The 21,151-nt window shown below is 65.0% G+C and overlaps 2 protein-coding genes across 2 annotated transcripts; one reads left to right on the top strand and one right to left on the bottom strand.

Moving 5' to 3' along the window:
• Positions 1-427: 427 nt before the first annotated feature.
• Positions 428-10,128, top strand: RASAL1 (RAS protein activator like 1). The gene is made up of 21 exons (XM_056326550.1): positions 428-929; positions 2,505-2,561; positions 2,652-2,765; positions 2,862-2,923; positions 3,012-3,141; positions 3,957-4,038; positions 4,148-4,285; positions 4,534-4,622; positions 4,719-4,836; positions 4,919-5,072; positions 5,278-5,342; positions 5,481-5,593; positions 5,784-5,976; positions 6,058-6,195; positions 6,732-6,876; positions 7,118-7,293; positions 7,382-7,519; positions 8,062-8,197; positions 8,288-8,408; positions 8,504-8,568; positions 9,813-10,128. Exons 1-21 carry the CDS (start codon positions 442-444, stop codon positions 9,953-9,955), a joined length of 2,865 nt encoding a protein of 954 aa, XP_056182525.1. The 5' UTR covers positions 428-441; the 3' UTR covers positions 9,956-10,128.
• On the bottom strand, positions 10,078-20,787 carry DTX1 (deltex E3 ubiquitin ligase 1). Its single transcript, XM_056326551.1, has 10 exons — positions 20,696-20,787; positions 18,750-19,508; positions 14,880-15,540; positions 12,506-12,567; positions 12,184-12,345; positions 11,858-11,919; positions 11,512-11,670; positions 11,228-11,389; positions 11,043-11,132; positions 10,078-10,650 (listed from the first exon to the last, which is right to left on the bottom strand). Exons 2-10 carry the CDS (start codon positions 19,006-19,008, stop codon positions 10,426-10,428), a joined length of 1,842 nt encoding a protein of 613 aa, XP_056182526.1. The 5' UTR covers positions 19,009-19,508; positions 20,696-20,787; the 3' UTR covers positions 10,078-10,425.
• Positions 20,788-21,151: the final 364 nt, after the last annotated feature.

Genomic DNA, 21,151 nt, shown 5'->3' with positions numbered 1-21,151 from the left:
GGGAGGGCTGCACACCAGCAGTGCAGTGGGGACCGGGGGGACCGCATCCCCCTCTGTCCCCCCCTGGCTCAGGGTCCCAGTGCAGAGAAGCCGGGGGGCGGGGGGAACTGGGGGGGCGTTGCAGTGCTGCACCTGCAGGCACCCTGGGATCTGCTGGAGTCTCCCTGATCCAGCTCACCCAGAGGCACCCCAGGTGGGGGCAAGGTCCCGTGGGGGTCTTGGGCACCACTGTGCCAGCAGCCCCCCAGGCAGGCTGCTTCCTTCACCTCTGCCCACCCCAAGGCCAAATCTCACCCCAGGCTCCCCATGGCACCCACCGCCGCTTTGGGGTACAGGCAGAGCCCCCCAGCCTGGGGACAGTTTCTTGTGCCACTCAGCATGATAGGACAGAAGCTGCCCCCCGAACCCCACCCCACCCCCCCCCGGAGCCAACAGCCTGCAATGGTCCTGTGCCTCAGTTTCCCCATCGCTAGTGGGGGGGGGGCTTTGCCCACGCTGGCAGTTCTTGGTACACAGGGGGACCCCCACAGTCAGTTCCCGGTGAGTGGCAACCTGTGGCTGCCAGCACGGTGCCGGTGGGCCGGTGGGCACAAGGCCAGCCCACCCGAGCTCGCCCACCGCCGCATCCCTGCGCGCTCCGGCTCACTTGCTCTCGCCCGCTGCTCCGGCGCAGGTGGGGAGCGAAGCAGCGAGAAAAACAACCGAGAAGAGGAAAAAGGAAGAAGCGACGACGAGAAGCAGTGGAGGAGGAGGAGGAGGCCGGTGCTGGCAGCCCCACCGGCGGCGGGGGGAGCTCAGGGCACCCCGGGGGCACCCGTTGTGGCCCCCCATGGACTCCTAGGTGCCTGTCCGAAGTTCGCCGGCATGGCCAAAACCACCTTACTGCACTGCCGGGTGGTGGAGGGGAAGGACCTGCCTGCCAAGGACGTGTGAGTGGCTCAGGGGGGGTCTCGGTCCCCCAGTTTCCCCCAGCCCCTGACCCTGGGAGATGTGGCGGGGGCGTGCTGGGAGCTCTGGGTGCTCTGCTCTCGGTACAGTTTTGGGGGTCCCTGGTTGCACCCATGCTAGCAGGGACCCATGGCTCCAAAGGGGGGGTCTGTGGGTGGCAGGGGACTGCCAGCCCCCTCAGCTTTCCCCTTCCCCTTCCCCACCAGAGGTGTATGAGCCCCCCAACCACTTGAGCATCCCTTTGCTGCCCCCCAGCAGGGTGGGCACAGGGTATCCCCCCAGGGCTAGGCGTAGGACTGGGGGGACACTGCCCCCTGCACCCCCACAAACCTGTTGGCCATCCGTGCTCTTTGGGAGAGGGGGGGTGCTGAGAAGACGAGGGGGCAGGAGACCCTCTGCCTGCTCCTGCCCCATGGCTATGCCTCAGCAGAGCTGGCAGCCAAGGGCTCCTCCGGATGTGCCAGCCTGGCACCGCTGGCCGCTCCCAGGGCAGGGCAGCCGGGAGCAGCTGTGGGCAGCGGGGCCTCCTTGCCTCAGTTTCCTCACCCAGTAAGGGGTCATGACCCTGTGCTGGGTGCCCTACTCGGGGGGTCTGGGCACAGCAGGGTGATCCAGACCCACCAGCACAAGGATGAGGTGCCCAGCACCATTCCCAGCCCCCCAAACCCAGCTTGGGGCCATCCCGGCTCAGGGTGACTCACTCGTGGCCGGGCTCTGGAGGGGTTGGGTGCTGTCAGACCCACAGCGTGGTGCCAAGGTTTGCCTGCCCGTCCCTGCCAGACCAGCCGGGCCATGGGCTTTGCTCTGCTGGCTGGCGCTGAGATAGCCCTGGGGACTAACAAAGCCATTCCTTAGCCAGCGTGCCACATCGCCTGCTGTGCCCACCAGCCGCAGCCGACACCTTCCTGTCCCCCAGCCCATGGCTGGCACGGAGGCTGGAGTCACCTCCCTTGCTCCACTTTGGATCTGGCTTCTTACTGAAGCACCTCGTACCATCCCCTGCCTCCAGCAGCTGGGGATTTGGGGTTCCAGCATCGCCCCGGCCATGCTGCCGCCCTGGGGCTGGCACCCCTCGGTACTGGTCCAGCTGCCATAAACAAGTGGGGAAGGGGCTTTGCAGGCAGCAGGTGGATCCCACCCTTGTCCCCTCCATCCCATCCTCCCGCACAGAAGGGGTTAAGCCCAGGATGGGCCCTGGGCCAGCTGGGTGTCACCCTGACATTATGAGCTGCCACAGAAACTCTGCCTCAGCTGTGCTGCTGGAGAGACAGAGGTACCCATGGGTGGGGGGCATGGGAACAAAGGGCAACGGCTCATGGTGGCCCACAACAGGTCCCCCAGCTCAAGGAGCACGGGGAAAAGGTATTGTCCCCTATCCAGGTGTCAGCTGTGGGGATGGGCTGAGACTCATCTCACCCCCTGAGTCGGTGCTTCACTAGTGGGGTTTGAAGTGATGCTGGGACTGGGCCCCCTGAGCCCCCCCAGCAGCAGCCCCCAGGGATGGGTGGGATGCCTAGGTTGGGCACTGACCCCTTGAACCCACATCCCCTGCCCAGGTCCGGCTCCAGCGACCCCTACTGCGTGGTCAAGGTGGACAACGAGGTGGTAGCCAGGTATGGGGGACACCATGCCACCCCAGCGAGGGGATGCATAGGGACGGGTGCTGTCCCCATGGGTGCAACCACCTCTCCCATCACTGGCAGGACGGCCACGGTGTGGAAGAACCTGAACCCTTTTTGGGGCGAGGAATACACCCTGCACCTGCCCCGTGGCTTCCACAGCCTCACTGTCTACGTGCTGGATGAAGACACCATTGGGTAGGGGGGACAAATGGGGGTGTGGGTGGGCACCAGTGAGCCCCTGGAGGGGTGGCACTGGTGGCCTCAATGCATGCTGCGCCTCTGCCCTCGCAGGCAGGATGATGTTATCGGCAAGGTCTCGCTCAGCCGCCAGCAGATCTCAGCTGAGCCGCGGGGTGAGTGGGGGGCAGAGAGTGGGGCTGGGTGGAAGGCAGTGGGGTCGGTTCTGGCATCACGGGGCACCCACCTTATTCCCCTTGGCAGGCATTGACAGCTGGCTCAGCCTGGTGCCCGTGGACCCTGACGAGGAAGTGCAGGGTGAGATCCACCTGGAGCTGCAGGTCCCTGAGCAGGGCCACCCACGGGTGCTGCGCTGCCACCTCATTGAGGCCAGGTAGGGGGACTGGTGGGGCACAATGAGGGTGCAACAACACTGGGGTCTTATTTTTGCTTGATGGGGTCTGGGCAGTGGGAGGAGGGGAGGGGATGGGCACAAGGGTGGCACAGGGCTCGTCCTCCCCTCTTGGCACCAGGAAGGGCCCTTGCTGTGTCCTGTTTGGGGACATCAATGTTGCCAACCCGCCTGTGATGATGCCATGGGGTCTCAGTGGGGGATGCACTGCCTTGGACACTGCCCAGGGGGACAAGGGGCAGAGCTGGGTGGCCCAGAGGGCCATGGGCTACCTGGTGTCAGTCTCCATCAGACCAGCCCACTCTGGCACCAGGTTTCTCCCCTTTGGCTTCAAAACCGGGGGAAACTGAGGCACCCCCCAGGCTGCCCCGCTGCTTCACCCTGATGTGTGTGCATGTGTGTCTGCATGTGTGTGCACATGTGCCCACACACACGCCAGACGGCAGGCTGCTGGCAGTGGAGCAGGCAGCAGAGGCAGCATCCCGCTGCCATGGCAACTGAAGCAGATACCAAGGAAACAGGATGGCCATGGGGACAGCCAGGAGGGACAGCAGAGCCCCCTCCCGCTGTGCCATTTGGCTCCCAGGGACCACAGGAGGAAAGGGTTTGGGGCAGGAGTGCTGAGGAATGGGGACCCACTCTCAGCAGCAGCCCCCTGGCATCTGCTGGCTGCCCCAAGGGTGGCCAGTGTGCCCAGGTGAGCTGGGGGAGAAGGGGGGCTTGGGGGTGCAGGGACCATGCTGGCGGAGATGGGCCCCCTGCCCACTGCACCCTTGCTGACCCCCACCTCCCCACAGGGACCTGGCCCCCCGGGACCTCTCGGGCACCTCGGACCCCTTTGCCCGCGTGTCGTGCTGTGGGCGTACATTGGAGACAGCCGTGAGTCAGGGTGCTGGGTGCTGGGACCCAGAGGCGTGCTGGGTGCTGGGACCCAGAGGCTTGGGCACCTCGTCCCCCCCCCATGGTCACTGGTCCCTGTTCCCAGCAGGTGATTAAGAAAACCCGTTTCCCACACTGGGACGAGGTACTCGAGTTCGAGCTGGCAGAGGGTGAGCCAGGGGAAGCTGTGCTGAGCGTGGAGGTGTGGGACTGGGACATCGTGGGCAAGAATGACTTCTTGGGACAGGTGAGGACCTCGGGGCACACTGGTGTGGGGCAGGGTCCTGGAGGCACCTCTGCACCCCTATTACCTCCCCGTGCTTGGGGTCCAGGTGACTATGGGTCACGACCCACAGTGGTGGGGGCAGGGGCATGTGCACCCACTGAGCCTGGGGCAGTGCCACATCCAGACCCACTGCGTGTCCTGGGCTCTCCCCCAAGGAGGGTGCTGGTGCATGCCTCCCCTGTGCTCAGACCCTGCCTCCTGCCCCCCAGGTCGAGTTCCCCTTGGACACCATCTGCACAGGCCCCACCAAAGGCTGGTTCCAGCTCCTGCCCTTCCCCAGCACCACTGAGGACCACAGGTGAGTGCATGAGCAGCTCCCCAGGGTGGTTCCTCCATTCCGGCTGGGAAGGAGCCAGGGTGCTGGATCCGGCTGAGCCCCCCCATGTCATTGTAGGCAGCAGCTGGGCACCCTACGGCTGGCGGTGCGGCTGGTGGAGGACAGGGTCCTGCCCCCCCACTACTACCAGCCCCTCATCCAACTCCTCACTGAGCCCATCCTCTGCCCTGGCCAGGTGGGTGCTGCGGGATGGGGCGACACGCAGGGCTGGCTGAGGATCACCCAGGTGCGGGGGCCTCACCATGCCTTCCCTACAGCACCCTGCCAGCACAGCCCTGACCATCCTGGAGGAGGTGACCTCAGGGGAGAGCCGCCAGGATGTGGCTACCAAGCTGGTGAAGATCTTCTTGGGGCAGGGGCTGGCTGTGCCCCTCCTGGACTATCTCACCACCCGTGAGCTGGCCAGGACTAGTAAGTGCCAGGGCCAGGGGCACCACCTGCATCCCTCAGCCAGGAAACTGGGCTGCCAGGGTCCCTCCAGGCCCCCATGGGGAGAAAAGTGGGGCCACCAAGGGGGAGGCAGGACAGGTGCCACATGTCCCCAGGGTTGGATGCACCAGGGACAGCTGGGGCATCACCCTGTGCCCACCTCTCCATGGACTCTGTGCTCTTCCAGCGGACCCCAACACCCTCTTCCGCTCCAACTCACTGGCCTCCAAGTCCATGGAGCAGTTCATGAAGGTGAGCAGGGGAGGGGACACCGGCTAGGTCCCTGCTGCATCCCCCTGTGATGGCACCAGGGCACAGAGCTGGGTTGTGTCCCAGCAGGGAATCTATGAACAGTCTAGAGATGCAAATGGTGACTTCCATCCCTTGCAGGTGGTGGGGCTGCCCTACCTGCACGAGGTCCTGAAGCCTGTGGTGAACCGTATCTTTGAGGAGAAGAAGTATGTGGAGCTGGACCCTGGCAAGATGGACCTGAGCCGCAGCAGGTGAGTGCGGGGGGGTGGCTTGGGGGGACATGGCACCTGGCACATCCAAGCCATCTCCATCCCCATGTCCCCTGCAGGAGGGGGTCACCTATTGCTGTTGAACCTGTGGGTCATCTTGATGGCTTTTGGCCAACAAGGGTGGCCCATTCCTGGGTATTGGGTGGCCCCTGACCTGGTGGTATCCCTGCAGGAGGATCTCACTCAAGGGGTCCCTTTCGGAGGTGCAGGTGCGAGAGAGCAGCCTGGAGCTGCTGAAGGGCTACCTGGGGGACATCGTTGATGCCATTGTGGGCTCGGTGGAGAAATGTCCCCTCCTCATGAGGGTGGCCTTCAAGCAGCTCCGCAGGCGCGTGGAGGAGCGGTTCCCCTTGGCACAGCATGAGGTGGGGCATGCGGCAGGGCCAGCACTGGGGGTCTGCACGCTGCTGGGACCACCACCCTGAGCTGTCCTTGTCCCCGGCCAGGAGGTGCAGTACTTCTCCATCAGTGGGTTCCTCTTCCTCCGCTTCTTTGCTCCTGCTGTCCTCACCCCAAAGCTCTTCAGCCTCCGGGAGCAGCACGCAGACCCTCGCACTGGCCGCACGCTCCTACTGCTTGCCAAGGTGCAGGGAACCTGGAGAGGGACAGGGATCCCAGGGAGGGATGGGGACCTGGGGAAGAATGGGGGCACCATGGAGGGACGGGGACCTTGAGAAGGGATGGGGACCCTGGGGGGGAATGAGGAACTCAAGGAGGGCTGGGGAGCCCAGGGAGGGATGGGGACCCAGGAGAAGGATGGAGACTCCAGAGACGAGACAAGAACCCAGGAGATGGATGGGGACCACAAGGAATGATGGGGACCCCAAAAAAGGTAGAGCCACTCCTGTCACCATGCCACGTGCCACAGGCTGGCTCCTTCCCATGCTGCTTGAGGCCAGCCCTGCCCATCACCAGGCCATGCCACCACCTGCCGGGCACAGCACAGGAGCCAACCTGGGGCAGCAGTTATGCCCCATCACCCACCAGCTGCTCCACTTTTCCACTTTCCTCCCCAATTCCCAAGCCCACGGGGTTCAGGGGAGCAGCCGGAGGGGTTCAGGGGAGCAGCCTTCCATGCCAGGGGGGTACAGCACTGTGAGCTCTTCCCTGCACGGGTCAGGCGCTGCAGAGCATTGGCAACCTGGGGCTGCAGCTGGGGCAGGGCAAGGAGCCATGGATGGCCCCGCTGCATGCCATCCTGCTGCCCGGTGTCACCCGTGTCAAAGCCTTCCTGGACAGCCTGGTCACAGTGGAGAGCACCGAGGGTGAGTGGGGACACGGGGGCCACTACTGGTGCTGGGTCCAGCTATGCCAGCACCTGATACCAGGGGATGGCATCATCGCTGCTGTCCCCCACATCCTGGGAGCATCCCCGGGGAGGGGGATGCACTCACTGCCATGTGGATGCTGCCAGGATGGCTGGGGATGGGCATCCTCCAGCTGGGGGAGGTGGTGGCACTTGGGGTGATGCTGCTGCTTCCCTGTCTGGCTGTGCCACGGCCACAGTGGGTGAGGGGCCAGTGCCACCAGCACTTTTCCGTCCCTCGGCCACCATCAAAGAGGGGTACCTGCACACCCGCACGGCGGGGGGGGCCACCCTGCTGCCCCACTTCGCCTTCAAGAAGAGGTACTTCTGGCTCAGCACCGAGGCCCTGACCTACTCCAAGTCCCCCAAGTGGCAGGTGGGTGCCTGCGACCCCCACCCTGTCTGGGGTGCCCCAGGGGGACAACATGTGGGTGCAGTGAGACATGGTGTTTTGGGGTCCCCAGGTGCGTTGCTCCATCCCTGTGCCACAGATGCGGGCGGTGGAGCTGGTGGATGAGAGCACCTTCCAGCACCCTCACGTCATGCAGATCGTGGCGCAGGATGCTGCTGGGCAGCTTCACACCACCTATATCCAGTGCAAGGTGGGTGCCCCCCCACCCTGGGAGCCCCCTCCCTGGCAGCCATGGGGACAATGGAAATGGTCCTGGTCCCAAATCCATCTATGCTCAGGCACGAGCTGTACTGGGAACACTGGGGTACCCAGCCCTGACTGTACTGATGTCCAGGGCTTATCGGGGCCCTGGCTATACTGGGGAAATGGGGGTAGCCTAACCTGACTGTACTGGGGTCATGGAGGTATCCATGGAGGATCAGTGGGGTATCCAGCCATATCTGTACTGAAGTCTCTGAGGTACCAGCTCTATTAGCACTGGGGTCACTGGGGTACCCTGGCTCCCACGGTGCCACCTCCCCACCAGATCCTACCTGTGCAGCTTTGCCATCAAAATGTCACTCCCCGTCACCTGGTCCTGGTGCCCACCACCATCCCCGATGCCCACCCCTACCCAGGACCCCGTTAGCATCACCTATGCCCACCTCCACCCTCCTCCTCCCACTGGCAGTGCCCAGCACAGGGTGCCCATGGGTGCCAGCGGGGTGCCACCCTCCCTCCCTGTCCCCGCAGAGCGCCCAGGAGCTGTGGCAGTGGCTCTGGGCAGTGCGGCAGGCCAGCAGCACCAACGAGGCCATGCTGCCCACCTGCCACCCGGGCACATTCCGTGCTGGCCGCTGGACCTGCTGCCTGCAGCCTACCTGCACCGGTAAGGCTGGTGGGCAGCCCGGGGCAGGGGGTCCCCTGGAAAGGGGGTGTGGGGGTCCCCTGGTACCCCCACTGTGGCTGTCTTTGGCAGCGCCAGGGTGCAGCCGGACCCACAGCACCGTGGTGCTGAGCGAGTGGAGTGACCCCCTGGACCCCACGGCAGCAGCGCAGACCCTCTACAGGCACCTCCGGCAGGCGGGGGCCCGGCTGCGGTGAGGCGAGGGGGGCTGGCCCACGGCACGAGGGTCCCAGGCCCCTGGGTGCTGGCGGGCAGGGTGGGAGCGTGCTGAGGGTCACTCTCCTGCAGGGCGGCAGGGGCTGAGGGTCCCGAGGGCAGCGCAGTGTCCGAGCCCCCCTGCTCAGGGCAGGCAGGTATGGGCAGCCCTGCTGAGGGGGGTGATGGAGACCCTGCACCCCAGGGTACTGTCGGGGGTGGTCCCTGGGTGGGCGGCTGGCACACATGGGCACACGCAAGCACACACTGGTGCACGCTTGCACACGCATGCAGATGCGTGCACACACCTGCATGCAGTTGCACACACTCGCTCATGAATGCACACACATATACACCCGCATGTGCACACGGCGATGTACGTGCTTGCACACGCTTGCACACGCATGTACACGCTTGTACATCCCCACACACATCACCTACCCACAGACAGTGCTCTCCGCTGGCTCCCTCCACCAGGGGACAGCAAACACACATGGCCACGGACACGAGGCCACAGGGACACCCAGTCACAGGGACACCCGGACACATGGCCACAGGGACACACAGCCATAAGGGACACATGGACACAGGGCCACAGGGACACCTGGACACAGGGACACACAGCCATAAGGGACACATGGACACAGGGCCACAGGGACACCTGGACACAGGGACACACAGCCATAGGGACACATGGACACAGGGACACCTGGACACAGGGACACACAGCCATAAGGGACACATGGACACAGGGCCACAGGGACACCTGGACACAGGGACACACAGCCATAGGGACACATGGACACAGGGACACCTGGACACAGGGACACAGGTCTGGCTGATGCCCACGCTCCTGAACGTGGCCCACACTTGGATATGCACCCACGGGTGCGCACTGGTGCACAGACAGGTGCATGCGTGGGTACACCCGCACCCCCCACATACAGTGGCATGCACACAGGCGCATGCAGCACCCCTGGAGTACACCCCAGCATCCGCCACACACCCCCCCTGTACACCCACACCCCCCATGAACACCCCCCAGCCCCACACACCCACCACCCCCATGCACACCCCCCACGCACGCACGCATACACACAGTGTTGCCTGCCTGTGTCCGTGGGGCACTGGGGGGGCACATGGGTGGGGGGCAGTGGGATGGGCCAGGATGGGGGGACGGGTGGGATGGGGAGGCCTGGGGGAACAGGGTGGGACATAGTGGGGTGATCGGGGAGTGCCTGTCAGGGGTGGGTGCTGGGGGGGTTGCTGGGGGGTGGGTGGCTGGCAAGCGGGTACCACAGGTGGGTGCTGGGGATGGATGCCAGGGGGGTGCTGGGGTGGATGCTGAGGGGGAATGCAGTGGGGCTGCTGGGCACAGTGCTGACCCTGCTGGGGGTCGCAGGTGGGCCCATCACAGGGCAGCTGCAGGCGGTGCTGCGGGACCTGGACATCGCCCACGACATCTTTGCTCGTCGCAATGGAGCCCCAGGGCCACCCCCGAGCCCCCCCCGGGCCCCAACACCCCCCCTAGCACCCACCACTTGAACCGCAGCAATTGGGAGACTGAAACCACCCTCACCAACACCCCACTGCAGGATTGATCCTGCAGCAATGCCACCCAGCACCCCAGGAGGGAGGTGCAGGGACCCAAGTGGGGGCACAAAGGGGACACTGGCCCGGCGCAGGGTGTATTTGGTAACACAGAGATGTACACATGGCACCAGCTGGATGCGGCTCTGTGGGGCAGCGGCGGGTGGCACGGGTGGCACGGGCGGCTGACGCGCAAAGAGGCCACGGGTGGAAAAAGACAAGCACCAGCCCACGATGCTAACGCCACAAGAGCGGGGCGAACCAGGACAGGGGGGGACACAGGGACACGTGGCACCGGGTGGCCCAGGATGGGGGATGAGCCCACCCAGCAGGGCTGCGGCATCAGCAGCGAAGCGGTGCAGGCGGCAGTGGCACAGGTGGGACATGGGGGGTGAGGGGATGGTGGGGAGCCCCTCACCCTTGCCTCAGTCCTTCAGGGTGGCTTCAGAGACACCCTGGGCCAGCAATTCGGCCAGGACGTTGTCCAGGTAGTTGGGGTCGGGGTAGCCGTGGCCTGTCAGGTTGGACCCAAACTCGGTCTTATGGTGGATCTCGTTCCATACCACCGTGTCCGACTCCCCCGTGGTGTTGGAGGTGCCGATGGTGAAGATGAGCCGCCGGTCCCACGCCACGATCAGCAGCTTCAGCACCTGCATGGGCAGGCATGGCCATCGCTCACCCACCTTGCACCCTTAGCCCTCCTCCCGCCTGGCACGGCCCCCAGCACCCCAGGGTGCAGGATTCAGCCCCAGCACGATGCCTGCACAGTGCCCTCACTGTGGCACACCCCAGCCCTCCGTGGTGCCACCCTCATCCTCTCTGTTCCTTGCCATCCCATCCTTTCCCATTTTATCCCATCCCATCTCTTCCCACCCCATCCTTTCTCTTCCCACCTCATCCTTTCTCTTCCCACCCCATCCCATCCCTTCTTTTCCCACCCCATCCCAGTCTATCCCTTCCCATTCTATCCCATCCCATCTCTTTCCATCCCATCCTGTCTCTTCCTACCGCATCCCACCCCGGTGCCATCCGGGATTCTCACCTTCCTGCCCTTCTCGTTGTCCGGCAGGTAGCAGTGCCGCGGGAAGCCACGTGCTGTGAACTTCTTGCCAGGATTGGGGTGCTCTGGGCCCTGGGGGGGGGACGACAATGGTGTGAGCAGGTGGCACAGGGTGTGGGCACCCAGCCCAGCAGGGGTCCCAGGGGTGGCGAGTGCATGTTCCTCACCTGAATGCCGGTGGGGATGTCATAGACAATCCGGATGGTTTTGGAGTCAGTGTAACCCGGGAGGGAGTGGGGGATGAGGTGAAACTCCATCTTCCCGGGGGGCTGTGTGCCCGTCTTCTCCCCGTAAATGGCCTTGCAGGTGGGACACTGCAGGCTGCCATCCTGCGCGGGCACCCGGGTGAGCATCAGGGATGGCACCTACACCACAGCACCCACCCACAGGGATGGGTGACCGTGGCGAGGGTGTCCCCGCCAATGTCCCTCCCAGGGGGATCACGGCTCACCTTGTTGCCATTGTTGTACATGGCCAGGAGGCAGAGGAGGTGGTACATGTGCCCACACTTGCCCAGCTTGCCCACCAGCTCCGGCTTGATGCCCCTGTGGCTGAGGACGCCCTCATAGCCGGAGGAGGTGACCAGCCGCTCCATGCAGATAGTGCAGTCCTGCCAGGCACAGGTCGACAGGCATCAGTGTCCAGGTGGGATGGGGACATCACCCGCAGCTCCCTGCCCATCACAGGGTCTACCCATCCCCTGCCCATGCCTCTCCCCATGCCAAAGCTCCGCAAACCTCCAGTGGCCCCGGGGCGAGTGCATGCCCAAGCTGCAGTGCCCAGGGATGCCCACTCACCTCGTCCGGGGGGTTCTTCACCTTCTGGATGTAGCGGCGCACCACGTCCTCGGGGGTCTTGCCTGCCATGGGCAGAGGGGAAGATGCCATCAGAGCCTGCCCGCTGTGCCCTGAACCTCCTGCCATCCCTGCCACCAGGATGGGGACAGCATGAGGAGGGGGTGCTAGCATGTGGCATGGAGGACCCATGGGCATCACCCCAAAACCCTTGGGCAAACCCCTTGAGGGTCCCACCCCTGTGGGCAGCAGCAGCACCCATGCCTCAGTTTCTCCTCCGCAGGGGCTGGCATGGCCAGGGACACACAGGGACGCTGGTGGCTCCTTACTCTTTTTGAGATGCTTCTTTTTAGTTTTCCTGCAGATGCCATTGACACCGGGCACAGGTTTGATGTCACTCTTGCTGACGGGCGGTGGGTGCAGGATGGGCTTAGGAGCACGGGTCAGGCAGACAGGCAGCCCAGCAGCACACATGAGGATGCCTGTCATCCCTGCATGGGGGGAGAGGTGCTGTCTGTCCGTACATCAGATGTCCGCCCGTTCTTCCCACCGCCATAGCCATGCCTCAGCCCTGTGCCCTGCCCCTTCTGCTCCCCAGCCTCACGATGTCACCCTGCAGTGACAGCCGGCCAGTGGCTGGACCACCCTTACCTGCGAGGGCGGGATGGACAGGGCCAGTGCCATTCAGGTTCTTGACCGGGAGGGCTGGCACCCTGCATGGAGAGGGGAGGGGAAGGGGGTCAGCCAGGTTGTCAGGGCTGTCACTGTCCCCTCCACACATGGCATGTCTCCAGGGCACCGTCCTCCCCATGGGACATAGGACAGGGTGTCCCCTTGCCAGCCCTGGGGGGTTGCTGTCCCATCTCATGGGGCTGTCACCTAGTGTCCAGTTGTCCACCCCTGGGGACCCAATGGCACTGGGCACATCACGTCCTTCTTGTCCCAGGGTGGGTGCCTCCTCAAGATGTCCCGATGGTGATGCCCCATGTCCCACATCCCCGGTAGGTACCTGCACCTCACCTGCTCACCCATCACCCTGGCCATCACTCCCATGCCCCAAGGGGACCCCCACCCTTCAAGGGCTGCCAGCCCCAAGACCCCCGAGGCGATGACGGTGCCTGCCTGCCTGCTCACCCCCCGCTGACCCAGGGCACATCCTGTGTGTGCACCCATGTGTGCACCTGTGGCTGGGTGTGCACCCGTGTGTGCACAGCACCAAGTGGGCACCCATGTGTGCAAGGCTGGGGGTGCAGCTGGCAGGGTGCAGCCAGGCGTGGGTGGGAGCTGGGGGGCTGTGTGCTGGTGTGTGTATGGATGTGGCTGTGCCCGCGGGTGCGGTGGATGGATGGAGGGATGGACAGAGGGAGGGAGGAAGGAAGGGAGGGATGGACAGAGGGAGGGAGGTAGAGAGGGGCAGAGAGATGGATAAATGGATGGACAGACAGATGTGTGGCTGGGGAAGTGTATGATGGGTGGATGGGTGGAAGGAAGGAAGGAAGGGAAGAAGGAAGGAATGGGGCACGCACTGGGATGAAGGACAAGCAAGAAAGCCCAGCAGAGGAGCACTGCATAGCACCCGAGTGCTCTCCCGCCCCAGGGGTCTGCCCCAGCTCAGCAGCCTGGACAGAAGCCCCCCCCCCCCAGCAGTGTCATCCCCCTCCCTGATCCCGAAAGCCCTCCACGCACACAACCCTCATGGTGATGAGTTTGGCAGTGCTCAGCACCACACGAGCTGGGGCCTCCCATTCCTGAAGCTGCCTGTACCTACAGCCAAGGCCGGAGCAGTGGTGGAGGGCCCAACCCCCAGCCAGAGTCTTCCTGGCTCCCTCCTACCTGTCCATGGGGATGCGTGGATGGGACCTACGTGCTGGGATGGGTGCAGTGATGGGGATGGGGACTGGGACTGCTTGGCCCCGTGCCTGGCACGGAAGCGAAAGCATCACGTCAACAGGGGAAGGAAACGTGACAGGACCTGCCGGGGGCTCAGTGAACCTGCCTTCCCCCCCACCCCCCACCTCCCAGCCCCAGCTGGGGCCACTCTGCCTGCCCCCACATCCCCACCCCAGGGCCAGATCCTGCCCCCATGGCAGGGAGCTGGGAGGGATGGGACAGGCTCTCTCCTCATCCCCCGGGACAGCTTGCAGCAGACTGTGGTGCTTGCTCCCTTCTGGGGGGGCTCTGACCAGACACTTTGGAGGGGGAATCCGGGCTGGTTCCCACCCAAGTGAGTGGCACTAGGGCATTCCCACACCGGCAGGCTGCCAGCTGTGCCATCACAGCCTGCTTGGCAGGTGGGATGGAGGGCCATGGCTGCTCCTGCTTGCCCTGCCTGCCCCTCAGCTGGTGACAGCCTGGTGTCGAGAGCCCCAAGGGGTCACCAGGATGACCCACCAAGGGGTACAGCCATGGGCATGGGGGTGCTGGGGCAGGGACACCCACTGGGACACCCCACTAGGGGTCTGCTCGCCCACCCACATCTCCCTGGCAAGTTATACCTATCCATGTAAGGGATAGTGGGGCTGAGCTCCCCGTGACTGTGTCCTCCCCAGAGACCTGCCTGGTGGCACTGGGCCACCAGCCAAGGCCATACACCCCACAGTGGCCAGCAGGGACTGATGACCCCTAGGACCAGGCACTCCATCTCCTCCAGCTGGCATGGCACAGCATGTTATGGCACGGCACAGTATGGCACGGCACAGCACAGCATGGCATGCACACTGCACGGATCACCACAGCCCCTCTGCAGAGGCAGGGATCCAGGGGACCATCTAGGACAAGCCAGCTGCTGGGGCTGTCCCTCCTGCCACCATGTCCCCAGGGTGGGGAGCCTAGGGCTGCAGGTGACACAGTGCCAGAAAGGCTGGGGCTGCTTGTGCAAGGTGACATCAGGGAACAAGGCACCTCCACCTCCCCTTTCCCCCTGCTCCGCATGCCCATCCCTGCACCTGCCTCACCGGGCATCCACGCAGCTCGGTGACACCACAGCCACCCCCTTCCCCAGGCCACTCGCCCCCAGCCAGCTTACCCCGGGGGGACAGTGGCACGGGCACTGAGTCCAGCCCCCCGCTGCGTGCCAGGCCGGTTGAGGTTGTTGAGCCCGGGCAGCGGCGTCCCGCTGGGCACACTCTGGCTGGGGGCAAACGCCCCACTGGGCACCCGCAGCCCCTCGCCCTTGGCCGTGCCACCTGCCACCGCTGCCGTCCCTGTCCCTGCTGGCCACAGAGCTGCCCCAGCAAAGGTGCTGCTCTGACGGACGGCACCCGGGTAGAGCTTGCGGCGCTGGGAAGCCAGGATGGCGTTGGAGGCGGCGCGGGTGCTGTTGACCAGCAGGCACTGTGGGCAGGAGCAGGGTGTCCCCGTGCTGGCGCCCACTGGCCACGACTGCGACTTGGGGATGGAGCCCATGGTGAGGGGATATGCCAGGTCCATACGACGCCGGAGCCGGCGCTTGCGTTGGGTTTGCCGGTTCATTTGGGACATGCTGCTGAAGTAGATGAGGTAGCAGAAGCCCAGGGAGGAGAGGTCCAGCCAGGGGTGCTGCTTCTCATAGGCGTTCTGGATGGTGATGCAGATGTCCATGTCGTAGGGCGTCCAGGAGCTGTTGTCGTTCTCCCACTCCCACACGATGCCCTTCCCTGGGGCTGAGGATGGGTCGTAGAAGTTCCTCCGTACAGGGCGCATGGTCCCTGGGGAGACAGGGAGGGGTGAGCACCCACAGGGCTCCAGCACCCAGGGGTGCCAGCAGAGGGACCCATGACTGCACACATGCGTCCAGTTCCCAGCCCGGCACCCTGCAGGGATGGGGGTGCAGAGGCACCTTGGTGTACAAGCAGCCAGACCTGCCCTCCACAAGGCACCCCAGGGTGCAGGAGGGGTGATGGCCACCACACTCCAACAGGCAGAACTTGCCTCCCCTCCGCCAAGCCACGGCAGCCACGCTGTGCGATGGATCGATCAGCGTGTCTGCAGGGCTGCGCCTTCCCCGGAGACTCGTGAGGCTCAACAACCCTCCATCAGCAGAGCCAGCTTGGCTGCCGGCTGGGCTGCCAGCAGTCAGGATCACAGCCCTGGCCACCATGGGAAGGGCGATGCTGCTCAGGCCCCAGCACCTTTTTCCATCCCTCTGGTCCAGGCCCATCCCCACCCTCCCTGGCCAGGGTCCCCTCACCATCCCTGGGGTGCAGGGAGCATTTCCCAGTCAGGAGGGGTTTCCTGACAGCTGCTGTTGCTCTGGCCAGCACTGGCAGTCACAGGAGCAAGGCGTTGTCCCCCATGCACGGCCAAATCCTGTCCCCTCACTGCTTGTTTGTGACCGAGTTGCATGCTACAGCTGCCTCTGAAGCGCCATGGTGTGGGGGAAGCATCGTAGCCCCTTCCTTGAGCCGCAGCCCCAGCAGTCCCCCAGCGGCACGGTGCATTGGTGCTTTTCTATCCCCTTGCCAGCACCGTTTGCCCAGCCCGATTAACGACGCTAATTAATGGTCATTAATCATCAGCTGCATCAGGCAGCAGAGCCTGGCCCCAGCTGCCAGCTCGTGCTGAGGCAGCTCTGCCGAGGGCCCCACGGGAGGGAGGCAGGGAGGCTTCTCACCCTGCTCCAGCAGCCTATGCAGAACCGCTCATTCCTGCTGCCCGCTCCTGCCCCCATCCCAAATCCCACTGCCAGCTCCCATCCACATCCCACTGCCCACTCACATACACCTCCCGCTCACGTCTATGCCCTGCATCCCACTTGTGTTAACATCTGTGCTTGCTTCCTTGTGTCCACATCCCCCATCCTGCTGCCCACTCATGCCCACATCCTGCATCCCGCTCACATCCATGTCCTGCACCCACCGGTCCTTGCATCTGCATCCCACATCCCACTGGTCCTTGCATCTGCATCCCGCATCCCACTGCCCGCTCACATCCACATCCCGCTGCCCGCTCACATCCACTTCCCGCATCCCGCTGCCACAGAGCAGAGCAGAGGAGGATGAGAGGAGGACACCCAGCCCATGCATGTGGGCACACACAGCTCTGGGTCCCCAAGGGCCACCAACTGCCCCCAGTCCTACAGCCCCTGCCGCCGCCACCAGCTGTGCCAGAGCCACAGGGCTGAGCCAGCATCCCCAGGGCCACCGGGAGGGGACACACGTCCCCGCTGCTTGGAACAGGGTCACCTTGTTTCACACTGTCGTCATTTTGGCTTGGGCTTCTCCCTCCCTAGGCACAGCGCAGACCAAGCACCCCCTCACCCCCCACCTCCTGCCCACCCTCCCTGTGTCCCCATGCTACAGTGGGCACCACGAATGCCCTCAACCTGAAGGACCCTCCTGTCCCCAAGCACCACAGGACTCCAAAGATATGTGACAGCCTCCAAACCCAGCTGTCCCCAGGCCTCATCCAAGGGCAGAGATGATGCATGGAGGTGGATACAGGGATGGGGCACATGGAGACGACCATGTCGAGGATGATCTATAGGATGGAGCCAAAGCAATGGCCACATCTCCTGTGACATCCCTGGGGATGGTGAGGTCCTTCTCTCAGCATCCCTGCCCCCAAACTGCTGGCACAGGGACCATGGTGCCCAGGGACATCCCAGGAAGAGCCATTTTGCTCCTGGCAAAGACATGTCACCCCCAAACCCACCACGGGCAGGTGTTCCGCAGGAGCACCCGGACCATGGCCATGAAATGCAATGCCAGGTGCTGTCATTGAACGGATCCTGGCCAAAGCTGCCAGGAGCTGTCATGGGGACAACCAGGCTGTTCTGTGGCACCCACAGCCCTGAGTCAGCATGGCCACTGGCACAACCCTACTGGGTCTCGCTGACTCAGGGCTGCAGGTGCCAAGATGCCCCTTGCCAAGTCTGTGACCAGCTGGAGACCAATTTGGAGCCAGGCATGATGGCAGAGGCAGGGTGGCAGGTCCCTGGCTTGGTCCCTATCTCAGTCCCCAGCCCATCACAGGAGCCACATCTGCACACAGGGTCATTCACTATTGCTGGTGACTGGGATCGATGGCAGGGGAGGCACGGCCACGGGGATCTTTCTCTGAGGTGGCCCCTGTGTGTCCCCAGGCAAGTCTAGGGGAGGCTGGGGGTGTCACTCAGTGTGTGGCAGGTCCCCTGCCTGCTCTGTCTGGCCTGGGACCGGACCCTGCCCTTGGCAGCCCATGCTTCCTGACAGGCAGGGATGCAGGGACAGCCAGGAGAGCACCTGAACTGGTGAGTCCCTCGTGGCACAGCCAGCATGCACCAGTTTAATGGGTCACACTGCAACGGGGACACATTTAATGGGGTCTGGGCTCAGTGCCGGCACGGGACCAGCTTTGATTTCCCCTGAGAACATGTGGCCTGGATGTGTGCCGCAGCACAGTGCCATTGGCAGGCAGGTACTAACAGCCACAGCTGCATGGCTGCATCCAGCCCAGTACCCACCACAGCTCCCAGTGCCCAAACTGGGGCCTCCCCAGTTCCTTGGGGACCTCAGATGGAGCAGCTTTGTGGGGCAGACAGGTGATCAGTGACGCACCCCCCACCACAGCACCCCACTGCGGGTAAGAGGGGATGGAGGGACTCTGGGACACATCCCTCCAAGGCAGGGGTCCATGGTAGAGGGGAAAGTGGGGATGGGTCCATGGGGGGAGTAGAGCCCAGCACGGTGAGGGAAGGGCAGAAGGAACAGGAGGGACAGATGGATGGAGAGGAGGGTGTGTGCACTGGGGTGGAGGGACAGATGGGTGGATGGATGGATGGATGGATGGATGGATGGATGCAGGAATGAAGTGACAGGCCAGTAAGTAGAGATACACTGGGAGGGAGGGAGGGAGGAACGGTGAATGGGTAGAGGGATGGAAGGATGGATGGGTGGATGGATCGGTAGATGTTACCGGCTCAGCACCAGCGCCTTACCTGTGTCCTGCCGGAACTGGTGCATAGACTGGAGGTCAATGATGTAGGGTGCCAGCTGGACATCGACCTGGCCCAGCACCACGCTGCCACGGGCATCCTCCTTCAGCACGTTCTCGATGTGGTGGCAGACAGCGGCCGAGTAGGGCCGCCAGCGTCCATGCTCGTTCAGCCACTCCCACACCACCACACGGGCCAGGTTTTGGGGGGGGAAGCCCAGGCCACTGGAGGCCAGCATGGCCCCTGAGCCCTGCCGTGCCATACTGGGGGGATGGTGGCTTAGCCCCGCACCATGTCCTGGCACAGGGATGTGGGGCTCACCCAGAGCCTTTCCAAATCCTTCTCCCGGCTCCTGCCAGCTGTGGGCTCCCGAGCTCAGCAGAGGAAACACTGCGGGGCTCTGCAGAGGTGGGTGCTGCCAGCCAGGTCCCCAGGCTTTCTGGTCCCGCTCTCCTGGGGCCACCAGGCTGGGCTGGGGCCATCCATCACCCAGCACGTCTTCCTTGGCCCTTCCTCCTCCTCCCCACAGTGCTGGCAAGGCTCAGGCTCCAAAAAACCACCGGGATCCCCCTGGTCTGCATCAGCTTATGGGTAGCTGGTGGCTGTGGATGATGCTGGGGACACACAGCCACGGTGCTGTCCCCAGGACACCCCCTCCTCCTCTTCCTCTTTGTGTCCTGCTGCTCAGCCTACGTCCTCGATGGCTCCACAGATGTCCCCACCACCCAGCACATCACCAGTGGCAAATGAGGGGGGTGTCACCTGCAAAACAGGGCCACAGCACTGGTCACCCCGGGTACTGCTAGGTAGGTGGCAGCTGGGGGACTGTCCCCATCACCCCTGTGGAGCTGGCGGGCGGCGAGGCTGCTGTGCCCGCAGCCCTGGTAGCGTGGGCTGCTTGCCAGCCCCAGCCGGCTGCTGGCCTTCAACGTGACAGCAGGGACAAGGGGGACGGGGGGGACAGGTGACCCTGCTCACAGCCCTGGGGGGCTGGCAGGGGCCCTGCAAGACTGGGGAGCCCCATCTCTCCCTGCCCAGGCAGCCTGGGTGCTGGGGAGCCCCGCAGCCCCCCGGAGCCCGCTCCAGCCGCCACTGATTTATGATCTGCACTGCAGGCATCAGGCTGGGGGTGATCCTGGGCCATCCGCCCTGGCCCCCCGCTCCCCAGCCTGCGCCCTCACCCACCCACAGCAGCCCCCAGCCCCACGGGGGTGGGTGGGGGGCCAGGGGGAGGTTTTGCTGCACAGCTGCTGTAGACAGACAGAGGCACGGATACGGCCCGGCACACACAGACACACTGACACAGAGACGCACGCACGGGCACACACACAGCTGGTGACACAGACAGACAGTGGGACCCAGATGGACAGACAGACAGAGGGACCCCCAACAGCGCAGCCCCCCCGGGGATGCCCAGGCACGGACTGCCACAGGCGTGTACACGCGCACCCTCACACCTCCACACGCGTGTGCACCCTCGCGCCCAGCCAGCACCCGCCGTGACCCCGCGCTCCACTGCACTGGAGGGACCCTCACCCCAACCCCAACCCCCCGGCGCCCCCCACGGGACCGGGCTGTGGGGACAAGCCACGATGCCAGCCCCCCCACCCCAGGCCCGGCTGCTCGTGGAGTAAGGGGAGGGGGGGGGTGGGCTGGTGGTGGTAAGTCCAGGCCTGGCCCCCGGTGCCCGGTTCCCCCCGTGCCCAACAGCCCCCAGCCCCCGGTGTGCGATACCCCCCGTGCACGGCCGCCCCCAGCCCCCCTGGTGCACGGCAGCCCCCGGTGGACGGTTCCCCCCGTCCCCGGCGCATAGTAACCCCCAGCCCCCCGGTGCACGGTGCCTGCCCCCCCCCCGGTGCACGGTCCCGCCGCCGCCCCCCCGGAGCCGGTACCCCCCCGCCCCGCCATGGCCGCCACCGCCCGGCATCGCCCGCGCCCCGCGCCGCTACCTCCGGCAGCTGCAGCCGCAGCGGGACCCGCAGCCGCACCGGGAGCAGCGGCGGCGGCGGCGGCGGGCGCGGGGCCGGGCGGCGGCAGCGCTCCGCCAGCGCCAGGCAGCCACGGGCACCGGCGGCGGCGCGCACGGCAGCGCGGGCACCCGCACCGGGCACCCGCACCGGGACCGGGCATCCGCACCGGGGACACGCGTGGTGGACCGGGCATCTTCACCGGGGACACGCACCGGGGACCGGGGACGCGCACTGGGGACATGTATGGGACCGGGCATCCGTATCAGGGACCTGTAGCAGGAGGGGGCACCCACACCGGGGCCGGGCATCTTCACCGGGGACATGCGTGGGGGACTGGGCATCTGCACTGGGGCCGGGCACCCACACCGGGGCCGGGCACCCACACCGGGGACACACACAGGGGCCTGGGCACCCACGCTGGGGACACATAGGGGA

The sequence above is a fragment of the Falco biarmicus genome, chromosome 1 (genome assembly GCF_023638135.1).
Source record: "Falco biarmicus isolate bFalBia1 chromosome 1, bFalBia1.pri, whole genome shotgun sequence".
NCBI classification, from domain to species: domain Eukaryota; kingdom Metazoa; phylum Chordata; class Aves; order Falconiformes; family Falconidae; genus Falco; species Falco biarmicus.
This window is presented reverse-complemented; position numbering and strand designations above follow the sequence as displayed.